The sequence below is a fragment of the Melospiza melodia genome, chromosome 4 (genome assembly GCF_035770615.1).
Source record: "Melospiza melodia melodia isolate bMelMel2 chromosome 4, bMelMel2.pri, whole genome shotgun sequence".
Taxonomy (NCBI): domain Eukaryota; kingdom Metazoa; phylum Chordata; class Aves; order Passeriformes; family Passerellidae; genus Melospiza; species Melospiza melodia.
Window position 1 is genome coordinate 96,273,920 of NC_086197.1, and position 13,007 is coordinate 96,286,926.

Genomic DNA, 13,007 nt, shown 5'->3' on the forward strand with positions numbered 1-13,007 from the left:
TCTTCACCCCGGTGGTTTCTCTGCAGATTTGAATCTGGTAGGGTTGGCATTCCTTGTGATGGGAAGAAAACAATTCCAGATTCTCTTTGTGTTTCTATTCAGGGTAAATCTCTGTGTGTCAAGGAAAAAAGATCAGTTTTCTGTGAGCAACAATTGGATTTGCCAATTGAAAGAAGCTTTTCATTTCAGAGTTGCTTTTTGTTTACTGACTGTATTACTGTTGGAAAGGGTTCTGTTTAGTGCTAATGAGATCTGAAGTTCAGACAGAGATTGCAGATTCATATAAATTAGAGATAAATGCATGTTATATAAGCTCTTTTTTGAGCACAACATTTCGTTATGCTAATGACAGTTTTATGAGCATAACCAAGATCTAATTTTGGGCCGAATTGACTTGCTATGTTTTTTTAATCTGTCTCCACATAGTTGCTGTTCATTAATTTTATATGAACCAGTGTGCTGAGAGGTGTGATTTGTCATTTAAAGTGAGAACTGCTTCCTCTAGCAAGAAATCATCACTTACCCAGTACCTCGTCTAGTCCATTTGGACCTGTAGTTTGATTCCTGAGTTGTCCTAGAATTAGACTAATAAAATATCAAATTTCTATAGAGATTCTAATCTACAGAAATAGTTAGGAAAGATTAGGCAACTGTTGTAATATTTCACTTTGGGCTGTAATTGCTTTGGATGCAACTCTCCAGTACCAAACTGACCATTTGCTAATATTAAAGTGTTATTCTGCCACCTGCATTTTAGAAGAGACATTAAAAAACCCTTTAGATTTTTTTCTGCTGGTATGTCAACAGCTGAAGAAAAAACTACATGTATTTTTACTTGTGGTGCAAAATCCATTTTACAGTATTGGAAAGTAGACAAGATACCTTTTTATAAGTTTTATTCCACAGTTTTATCTCTCCAAAACTCTTCTGTAGCAGAACATATAACATATTTATCCATCCTTCTCTCCCTGTGAGGAAATACAGTTTCCAGTTATTCAAATAGTACTGCAATGATGGATTCACATACTAGTGGTCTTAGGTGATTACTCATTATCACACAATTGTGATTTATTCTTAATACCTCACTTGTGTTTTAAGGAAGTTTATGGAAATTTATGAAGCAGTGGTCATGTATCTGCCTTGCATGCAGACCAGCATGTCCTGGGAAGTTACATTATCTTCTGGAATTCTGAAAAGTTTCCTTAAAAATTCTTATTATTCTTAAAATATGTATGAGCAAATTGTATTGTGAAACACATCTTAAAAGTAGAGATTTCAAGAATTCCTCTGGTTTTGGTTCAACATTTGAAGAAATCAGAAAACTGTTCCTGTCCTTTTCAGAATTTGATTTTCCAAGAGCTTTCCCTTTTGCTGTGGAAGTCTGGGTAAATGAGAAGGGAAGGCTGATCAGTGAAGGGTTATGGGCTCACTTTGCAGTATCTTTTTGCATCTTCGATGTAATGAGAGAGACATCTTGAGATAATTGCAGCTTCCTAAAGGATCATCATGATTTGTTGACTGTTACTCAAAATATAAAGTTCTGAGGCTGGTCACTTGAAAATTCTCATTTTCAGGAGTTCCTGAGTTGCATGTTACCTTGCTTCTCCACATTGATTTTGTTAGGTGGCTGATTTGATGCATCTTAATTAATTTTCACCCCCTATATGCAGAAGTAGTTTTTCAGGTTGGCATTTTATTAGCAATTGATAAACATCATATTATATTATTTGACTTACAAGTTTCATAGCAGAGCTTCATAATTAAAACTTCAAATCACCTATTAATATGCTTTAGTTGTAATAAGAATTTGCTGCAGAAGTTATGAATGAATTTATGGCCAAAAAATGGAAATAATAAATATTGTGTGAATGTTAAAGACCAGACTGCAGTATTTGAATGGTCTGCTGTCTTGATCAAGTGTTGCACAGGAGGAAAAATGACAGCTGCTTGAGCAATTTCTTATCTTCTTGCCTCTTGAGACAAATGCAATGCTGGCTGTAGACTTTTGCCTTGGGGCAGAAATCATCTCTAACTGAATTGGGAACTGACTACTGTAATGTATTTCTCCAGAGGGTATGTGACCCAGAAATGTATCCAAAGTTGATGGCATTTTCTGCAAATGCTGAGTATTGGCAGCTTTCCTTTCAAACTTTGGGTGGATTATTGTTGGTGAACTGAAGGTGACAAGGGGCTGATAAAATCTTGCTTGTCTGTTTCTTAGCTTCGTTTTAGTTAAAGAGTGAAGTGTGCAAGTTTGTGTGTTTTGTCTTTACAAGAAGAATGGGGGCAGGCAAAACCTTTATCTAGGAAGCCAAAATAACGCAATTTAACATCATTAAATATTTTCAATTTAGAGTATATAAAGCTAAATACCTAAGAAAGATTTATATGTAGATATTTTAAGTGCCCAAAAGGAGAGATGTTTAACACATGTAACCAGGTTCTCTGCAAGTTCTCCTCTCTTACAAGGACTTAATGATATGGATGTAAACAAAATGCCATTTAATAGTGGACAATCTGTTTAAATCACTTGCAGATAATAATTTGACAGAACCTGGCAGTTTTTCAGCACAAAACAATTTGTCTCTGAAACAAAAAAAATGTTGTCAGTATGTTCTTTCTGCCTCATGGCTTTATTAGACCTTGGCTTTTTTTTAAAGGTGTAAAAGGATTACTAAATATTTATTGACAATTAATGGCTGATACATGCTGTTACTGAAGCACCCTCATGTATAAATTCTTAATAGTTTAAGTACAGCAAATTTATACATTTGCTTCTTGTTTTATATCTGAAGGTAGCACCTTTTTGTTAGAGAATGTATAATGGAAAATGAGACTTTACTGTGGCCGTACGTGATGAGACTACAGTCTTCTAACTGATACTTTTTAAAGAAAATTTCTACTGTTACTTAATTGGTTTTTTTTAAGATCTTGCCATTTTAAAGTGTTTCACTTTTCTTTTGTCCCGTCTTGTGTTTTTATGTGTTTCTAAGTTTGAAAATCAGCCTTTTATTATAAAAGCTTGTTTTACTGGTGGCACCCTTTTAACTGGCCACATTCATGGTGCTGTAGAGATCTTATTTGTCTTAGGAATTTTGATGCAGAATAATTCAGGATTAGAGTCCGGCTTGCTTTCTTTTCTGGGTGGCCTTTTTTCATGTTCTCTCACTCATGCAGAGGGGCTTTTAGAACCAAATATATTGCAAGTGTGCACCTCTAAAATAGGTCACAGTATTGCTGTTCTGAAGCTGTCTTGATTGCAATATTGTCACTTGCTTTTTCATTGCAAAGATGACACTGTAGTTATTAGCATGCATGATAATCAAGTTCACAGGAGGAATATAAGACAGATAAGGAAGCTTTCTGTCCATGAAATGTTCAATGAGACTCTATTACTTATGTAGAGCTTGGTTTTCATTTGGTGGGTTACTGATGTGATGATGTAATTTATTTGACTTAAGGAACTGATGTGTACTTGGAACTTGCATTATTAAGCACGAAGTAAGATACTTACATCCATTTTCTCAAAATCATTTTGGGGTAAAGAAGTATAGAAAATACTAACACTTAAGAATAATATAAATAATTCACACACTTTTGAAAAATTGTACCCTTTCTTCTCAGTCTGCTGAATGTTTTCCACTGCAAATCCTGGAGAAATTTGCTGCATAAACCTGAAAGCAAAAATTTGTTGGTTTTTCTCCCTTCTTTCCATCTTCCCTCCTTTCCTCCCTCAGAAATATTTATAAAATATTTATATGCTTGCATCACTGAGCACCTGCAGCACGAGCTGGGGTCCTGCATTGGCACTTAGTGAGAACTCATTGCAGTGAGATGATTGCCTAATTGGCAGTGTCCAGCTGAGATGGAGCTGGGACAGAACACCATGTACAGATGAATGCTTACCAACAATCAGCCCCAGGAGTGCAGCAAGTGCTAGCTCCAAGTGCAATTTGTAGTTCATTTGGAAGTCATGGATACAGGAATAGAGAATGCTGCTGCTTTAAATGAAGGCAGCAGAAGTTTGAATCAATGTTTGTGCAGATTTTGGAGTAATACATAGTTGATAACCAGTTTCTATTCTTAGTTTTAATTTCAATGTGTTATTTAATAAATTGCTGCTCTCAAGTAAGGCTTAAAAATGTGAATATTTTAATTCTGACTTTTCAGCTAATGTAATGTATTTACAGTTTTATATGGTATATTTTAAAACTTTTCTGTGAAATACTTCTAATACCATGCAAATATGTTCTTAATAGCAATTATTTTTTAGTGCAATTACTTTTAGTGTAGAATTGATGGACTTTATTTTACACCTTAAATCAAAATTCAAAAATTTTTCTATTGTTCAAGAAACACTTCACTGTAAAAATCCTTTTCTAATAGGAAAAGGCCTTTATAATGCCTGCTGGTTTTATACTGGTTGTAAAATCTCAGATGGGTGTTAGCTGTGCTTTACTCATTATAAATTGAAGGTTAATATGTGCTGCATGAAGCTTGTGCTTCTTGGGTAGAAAATGTTTACTAATAGTCCAAGAACATGGAATGGCAACTTTTACATGGAAAGGAATTTGTAATGGCGTGCAGTTTTTCAATTGACTGTTCAGCATTATTGAAACTGAAATGAGTGGATGTGGTTGCAGTTTTGGAAATAGCTGTTTAATTCACAGGGAGTGTGTTTTGAGCAACCTTGAATTGTGCTTCTCTAGGAATAATTTCTCCCTCTCAGTAAAAATGATGTTTGCAGTTCTCTGACAAGGTAGTGCTGCTGACAGAAGGATAAATGTTTTACTAATGACACTTCAGACCTGTTTACATGCTTGAATGTGTTTGAATGCTTTCACTGTGTTGAACACTAAGGATCTCTTTTCCTTTTTTCCAGCAAGACCTCATGACTTCTTTGATGCACAAACACTGGACGCTATAAGACATCGAGCCATCTGCTTTAACCTCTCAGCACATATAGAAAGTTTAGGAAAAGGCCACAGTGTTGTATTTCATAGTACTGTAAGTATTTATAGGATGAATTCTGTTTGTTTACCTTTGTGTCTAAAAAATCCAATCTTTCAGAAAGATTTCTGTTTTCTTCTTAGTGCTGTAGACATTTCATCAGAAATAAGCAATAGTGGCTCTTTGGTATTGTTGAGCTGTCCACTGCTGTTAGTAAATGAACTTTTAAGAGGTATTGGTGGTAGTTGTTCTAGCTCACAGATTGAGTGGATTGCAACATTTCCTGATCCATTTGGGGAATATCTAACAGCAACTTTGTGTTGCAGAAGAAAATTGGTTCTATCTTCTAAATAAGAGCACAGTTCAGATGGCATTTCCATGGTCATGAGTGGCAGTGGTCATTTATCACAAGAAATGTTTTTGGTGTATAATTGAATATGTAAAGATGCTGATCTCAAATATGTGTTTATTCCCTTTGTTCCTCCAGTTTAAAAGATATAATCCTGAATAAATTTATTCCCATCCTCATTTTTTTCTTTTAATAAACTTACCACCAAAATACTGGAGAATTGCTGGAAGGAGGCAAGAACCAAGTGGGGAACTTGTGTTTGGATAGGAAAGACATCAGTATTATTTTAGAAGAGTTCAAAGCGGGGATAAAATACTGAATTGGGGTAGAAGGATCAGAAGTTTAAAAAGTTGAATAACCTCAGATTTTCTTAAGCATGTTGGGAGATGAGGGCATGTAAAAGGTGGAGACTTGACTGAAGAAAAGAAGTAAGAGATGGGACAAAATGGGGAGGGATGGTTTTAAATTGGTAGAATAGTCCAGACAAGGAGTGCTGACTGACATGTCTTCAGCTACAGCTTAATCTTGGTGTGGGATTCATACTCTTGAACTACCAGTCTCTTTCCATAAATAAAAGATTTTGTGTGCATGAAGCTTATTTCACCTTGTTCTGCAAGGCTGAATACCTGTAGCCTCTATTGAAGATCTTTTCCAAATTATTTCTGCTGAACTAAGGAACAGATATTACAATGATTGAAAAATGTAACTTATAGGGTACCCTGTCATGCCACTCCCAACTTTTGAAGTGGCTTGACTTATTTCTCTAAAACATTTAAACACTGAACTGTTCTCTGGTTTTAGCTTTTTCAGGTATTTCAGTTCAGTGGCCACATTTTTAACTACTATTTTAACTAGTTACATAGTTTCAATATATTGAAACCTTGTAAGGCAGTAAATTAATCCAGTGAGATGCCTGCGATGAACACAGTTTACAGTGTGAAATTGTTTTCTTTTTCCAGAAGAGGTCAGCAGAACTCCATGTCTGATTTGAGGCCACTGATGCACGTTTGCTTGGAATTTCCATTTTGTTTCTGGGACAGTGCAGGAAATGTAGAGAGCGTAATAAGAATATTTCCAAATAAAGCTGGATTAAGTGGACATCTTCTGGCTGAATTGTGGTTTTCACTTAAAAACCTAAATGGACTTAAGTTCTTTGCAAAAAAATTTTAAGTCTTCAGAGCATATTTATTGCAGACACACAACTTTCAACTAGTATAAAAGTTTGCTTTCTATGAATGTCTAGTAGGACATGAAGAACAACAGTTTTTGAGAAAAAAATCTGTAATTTCGTTTAAATTATGATTTTGTATTTATTATAGGTAATAGCTAAAAGAAAAGAAGATTCTGGCAAAATAAAACTCTTGCTTCATTGGACACCAGAGGACATGTGAGTATATTGCTAGTGACACATTTTAAGTGGGGAAAAATTTACAGTGGGATCAGTGAACTGGTACTAAATTATTTTGTGCCTGTGAATATTTGACTTAAAGGTGATATTTTAAAAATGCCTTTCAAAAAGTAATTTAGATGTTTAGAAATTATTAAACAATGAGTTTATTGATTTTTGCTTTCACTTTCAAGTCTTTGGACTCTAATACCAGTTCAGTTAAATTTCCACCTGTATTTTTAATGCGTTTTGTCACAAGTTTCAGTTCATCGTGAGAGACAGTAGCTAAAATGTCCTTGTAAAATAGGCAGTTTTTAGGGCTGCCTTTTAGGCCTGATGGTAGTATTATATCTAACAGAATTCTGAAAGTTTTCTTTTTAAAATGAATACAGATGATATTATTTTACAGATAAAGGCAGTTAATTTTATTTTATGATAAGCATTAAGAAGCATGCAACACTGGGAACATGAAAAATAAATAAAAGAGAATTTTTTTTTTAATACAGAGTTGAATGAATTTTTTGCTCATGAGGTGAATTCAGTATTAGAATCTCTGCATTGGAGAGAGGTTGTTCAGACATGTTAAGACATTCCCAAGGAAATTTAGATTTGGTTGGTCAGGTCAGAGGGAAAATGTGTTTTATATTGCTGTTTGCTGCATCTTGGTTGGGTTAGATGGGTTAGATAGAGTGGGTATTTTAGGCACCGAATGATGTAGTTTTGAATTACTGGGTATTTAGTTCATCTTGATTATTCCATGTAAGCAGAGGAGATGCCCAGGTATCTTGGCACACACCATCAGTCTGTTACCCTGTCAGGGCACTCACACTTCAGACAGTGAAATGCACTCAGAGTGGTTCCTTTCCACTCCCCTGAGCTGCTCATCAGCCTTCCCCATGGAGCTGGCAGTAGTGATTTAACTTCTACACTGAGTGCTCTTGAGAAACTGCACAGGTTCTCCAGGATGTCCATATGTTTAGGGTTTTGGTCAGGAAAAGTAAATACAAGTTTTTAAGTTGTTTCCATTATAAGAGAGAAATAAATTCTAATGGGCTGGGAGGGTCGGGGTTGTTTTGTTCGTTTTGGTTTTTGTTAAGAGCAGGAATTTATCTTTAAAAAATCAGCTTACTGACATGTTGTCTTTCTGTATATTTCAAATCTCTGCATGTGAAAAGTTTTCTTTTTTGCTGTTTGTATCTTGAGCATGTTGCTCACTGAAAATGTCTTCCCAGTGTTGGTTGTCCAAAACCTGATTTTTGGCTTTATTTAAAAAAACTTCTATCATGTTTTTCCACCTTTCAAGATCCATGAGACTTAGTGAATAAATGGATTGCCTGCTGGGTTGTTCTCCCTCCCCCTCTGCCGTGTTGTTTTTAAAATTTTCTTCCTCATTCATCTGAAAGGTTTAATTGGAGAAACTCCTTTTCCTGCTGCGTTAGAGGTTCTGGGTTTTATTTCATGTTTTGAATAGCTTACCCTAAAAATTGAATTTGAGTTGCACCTAACTTTCATGCAAAGTGAAATAATTTGCAAAAGTCTGTGAAGTTTGGCTTTGCAGAAAAAGAGCCACTACGTTTAGTTTTAACTGTTGGGCTTCTCAATTCGAAACCTGTTTTAAAGACTTAGACACCTTAATTGCAAACTCCTTCCCCAACCTGAAGTTAATCTGGCTTCTAGGACATGTAGAAAATTTTTAAAACCCCACCAAAAACCCAGAGAGGATAATCAAACAATTAAATTCAGCAGAGTTGGACCATTTTGTCTTTGAAACCTCCGAGCTTGGAGCAAGGAAATGAGAGTAACTCAAAGCTCAGTGCCTGCAGTGTGTCCTGTCCTTTAATTGAACAGAATCAAAGAATTTCTGCCAGTGAAATAAATTATTTTTAAAGGTCTGGTTGTTTTTTCTGTTACCCATTTTGACATTAAATTGTTACAGTGGAGAATGTAGTGCCATTATCATTGTACACTCAGAATATATTTCTGAAATGATCTAAATTCTCTTCAGTGTCATGTCAAACCGAGAACCTGAAAAACTTCAAAGTATAATGTGTAACGATTGGCTGCCTATCCTCACTCTGGTGAAGATGCTTTTTAACCAGGGAAATGGGAAATTTTCTTCATATGTACTAGTTTACCACATAATGTTATGGTAAGAAAACCAGTTGATATTTTTTGAATATTTTTATTTTATTTATTTATTCATAGTCTGCCTGATGTGTGGGTAAATGAAAGTGAGCGACATCAGTTAAAAACTAAAGTAGTTCATTTATCAAAACTACCAAAAGATACTGCCTTGCTTCTGGACCCAAACATTTACAGGTAACATCTTCATTTTGCAACTTTCTTTACTTGAATGTAATCTTAAGCCTCACTTAACTTTTTGACGTTGGAAAATCAGGATTGCTAATATATTATACACCAGATCAGGGAGCCTTGGTACTGTACACGTCCAGGAGTTAAGTTCTGAGGTCTTAAGTTATTTCAGAATTACTTCTTGAACTAAACTCTAGTGACTGAGAAACGGGGAATGTGTGTATTTACCAAGTGTATTTTACTTTTTTGTGCTTGGTGTACAGAAATTCTAGTAAAGGAAGTACATACAGTGGAATCCTGAAAGATCACTTCTGTTAAGATCACATACTGGTTTGTATACCAATTTTTTTAAAGTCCAAATTTATCTTTCCATATTATATTCAACTGTAATACATGCAGTATTACCTTGAAACTTGTACTTGTGTTCAAGTACTGTTATTTTTTATTACAAGATTCTTTATAGGGGGACAAAAGGGAACAATTCATGTTACTTGTCTTTAAGCTACTTTCACATTTCTGTTTTTAGGCCCTCAGATTGGCTTCTAATCCATCTGGTTTCTAATAATTTCCTGATTCTCCCCCCCACCCCTTTATTACTGCTCTCCCATGATTGTCAGTACCCACAGTTCTGTGTGTACAGTTTTTAAAGGTAATCTGAAATGCTTAATTTATTCTGAAATTTTGAGCATCCATAGATCCATATGTGATTATATTAAAAATCCATGAAAATGGCTTTTGGAAAGAAAGTTTATCATAACAGAAGTTCAGTGTTCCGATGTTTCTTCCTTAACATCCAGTGACCAAGAGTCTCAAGGAGTAAATAAAACACTAATCTGAGGTCTTTCAATGCAATAAGCCTTTCAGTTCACCTTTAATACTCAGTGTATTTCACTAATCAAATTAATGAAAACTTGCTTTATGATATGAAAACCAATCCTACTGTATTTGCTATCTTTGTAAATGCGTTTTAAGTACTTACCTTAGCCTATGAATCATTGCTATTAATGGTAAAATCATAAAAATGTTATGGTGAGATTGGAATGTGTGTTTTAAAACTGCTTAACAGAGTGACTTTGATAATCTAATTGAGGCGTTAATAATTTTATATTGATTACCTTCGCTGAGCTTGATAGATTAATTTGCTTTGAAAAGAAAAAAATAGCCTTTTAAAATAAAAATTTAATGATCTCTGGATTAAGCCCTTGGAGAAAAATTAGCAGACCTTTCTATCTCTCCCAAATAAAATTAAGGTCCCAATAGAGCACATGTAATGTTGTGCTCTATTTTTAGCAGTATGGATCAGTCTGTGATTGAAATGAGCTTTTGGGATCAGCTGAGGGAGCTTAATGATGTAAATTTTAAAACCAAAACTTCAAAACAAATTTTAAAAACTAAAATCTCTTTTCAAGAGGAAAGGGTAGTTAAAGAAATTCAGTGGCAGCTATCAATGTCATGCTTTAATAGAAAGTCTGAAATAATTATCTGAAATGTAGACTTTAGTGAGATCATCTGAAATGGCTCTTGGTTTTAATCAAATGAAAGTAGACTTTGTGCAGTCATGATTTCATAGTGCATTCAGCTGACCAATGTATACATCACAGGGTCTTAACGTAAAGCTGTACCATCTTGTTTTACAGAACGATGCCCCAGAAGAGGTTGAAGAGGTAAAAACCAAGCAAGTGGGGACACCTGCAGTCTTAGTCACTGACAATGGATTTAGAAATAAAGTTGCACATTAGTCAAATCCCATCTTTTTTTTTTTTCTCTTTTGTTTTTTTCTTTTAGTTTTTTTTTTTTTTTTTTTTTCTTTTTTTTTTTAGAGAAATATTTATGCTTAGTGTAAACATTCTGTGAATGAAGTTGATGCTTCTGTGGAATATATTAATATATTACTGTATATCCACATTTTCATGGAATGGTACAGTGGGAGACTGAGCAAACACTCTTCTGGCAACTTAGTGGAACAACTAAAAGGCTTTGCATGCTTGCTTCTTTAAGCTGCTTTTTTCTTTAGTGAATACAGTAGTCTATATTTGATGAAAAGAAAAAGTAACCATCACCATTTCCTCCCGATTCCCAGGAGAACTGTTAAACAAGCTATTGGGCTTCCTGTCAGTGTTAACTAAACCTAACACATGCCAGACAATAGAACAGCTACCAAGGGATGATCCTGTTGCCCTTTGAGTATGGTGGATAGTAATCATTCGTCATTTGTGATCTTGTGTCCTTTTGCAGCTCCCTAAAATATGTTGGATTATGGTGTTGAATCAAATGTTGATGGAATGCTTGTCTTTTCCAGTCAACTCTGAATGCATATAGTAAGGTGGCAGGATGTTCAGAGTGTTGCAGTCTGTCCGACCCCTTTGCAGGAGTAGTGTGGTGTGTTCATCAGGTCTGCTTTGGTGTGATCCGTATCAATGGACGGGTTTGGGAAACCTCAGTGTAAGCAGTCAGTGTTACTGGTGATTTATTTTGCTTTTTTGACCCTCTAGGATCCCCACTCACTTGTAAAGTATACTTTATTTGGCCTAATGTTTTCTAGATGTAAAGAAAATGGTATTTTTTAAAAAAAATTAATCTAGAAATTCAATCCTTTATGCACCAAAGTTGGCTTTGAAAAGGAAAGTAAAATCATTTTCTTGCTTAATAAGCAAGGAGCCGTGGATTTTTTTTAACTGACAAATAGAGATGCGTCTAACCTGTTAGTCTTTGTATGGAGACAAAAATGTTGCATATAGATAATAGGACATTGCTTGTAAATATTTCAGCAGATTTGTAATATATTTTTATATTATGAAATGTACTGTAGATGTTTTTCTAGAGGCATGAAAGTTAAAATGTATATATTACGGTAGAAATAATATTGAAGGATATTGTAATTCACTAGTGCTGCCAGAAGAATTGTTTAAAAAAAGCACCTTCCTTAACAGTAAAAAACCTTCTTTTACATACCTAAGGGACTATATACTACTGTTAGTATCTGTTGTAAGAACAAAATTACATTGAACATCCTTCCCAGAAATCTTAGAGGGATGAATAGTACCCATAATTAATTCATGGCACTCCTTTCTAATAGTGAACACAGAATTAGTTTTTTCCTTACTGTCGGAAGGAACTAATATGTAAAATTTGTATGGATATATGCAGTCAAACTGCAGAGTTAGTCCTCCTTATTGGGGAGGAATTTACTACAGTGAAACTAATAACCAGCAGTTTTTACACTAAATTTTTATTAAATAGATTAAGACTTAAAGTAACCCTTTGGTTGCAGAAGTGAGCATATCCTAATGTAATACAAATGCGTTCTGCATTGGTACTGACATAAGTCTTGCTTAGCTCCAGTGGGTTAAAAATGTTACTTATATACACAAAAAAATAATCTTATCAAGGATATGAAGTGCAGATTAAAAGCACCACTAATATAAGATGTTCTGGAATGGTTGTTTAATAAGGGTATTATTCATAAAATCTGTAGTGACGTGACTTTATTTTTGGAAGAAATGCAGTGTTTTGGTTTTTTATTTTTTTTTGCTTGAGCACTTCACCTACTGCTTTTTCTGTACCTATAAAGTAATCCGTAATCTTTGTTTCTTTTTTTTGAATTTGTTATAAAATTGCCAAATAGAAGTGTTTCAGATATAGTTTGTATTTGTATTTTTTTAATTTTATTGCTTCATGAGTTTCTTGTAAGTCATTTATAATTGACAGATGATTGTAGACCTTGCCTGAGTATTTTTTCTAATAAAACAAAGCAAACAAACCTCATATGCTTCACAATTGTACAATTTCAATGGAGTTTTCAAAAACAAATATAAAAACGATGCTGTTTCCTCTGTAAGTTGTAACACACACCTTTACAGAAGGAGGAATTCATGGATTTAATGTGGTGTTCCTGTAAAATGTGACTTCTCCTGGGTTTGAGAAAACTATTACCTGGTGTTCTCATGGCAGAGTTTCTGCTTTGGAAGGAAAAATCAGTTTAAATAACAAACAACTGTGAAGAAATGG

At 34.5% G+C, this 13,007-nt stretch overlaps 1 protein-coding gene across 1 annotated transcript in view; it reads left to right on the forward strand.

Annotated features, from left to right (window-relative positions):
- AEBP2 (AE binding protein 2) overlaps window positions 1-12,764 on the forward strand; it is a 41,300-nt gene extending 28,536 nt beyond the window's left edge. Inside the window, exons 5-9 of the mRNA XM_063155676.1 lie at window positions 4,883-5,007; window positions 6,619-6,686; window positions 8,892-9,005; window positions 9,263-9,329; window positions 10,637-12,764. Of these exons, the coding sequence (XP_063011746.1) occupies window positions 4,883-5,007; window positions 6,619-6,686; window positions 8,892-9,005; window positions 9,263-9,317 (362 nt within the window). The 3' untranslated portion in view covers window positions 9,318-9,329; window positions 10,637-12,764. The remainder of the gene's footprint in view (window positions 1-4,882; window positions 5,008-6,618; window positions 6,687-8,891; window positions 9,006-9,262; window positions 9,330-10,636) is intronic.
- The last annotated feature ends 243 nt before the right edge of the window (window positions 12,765-13,007 follow it).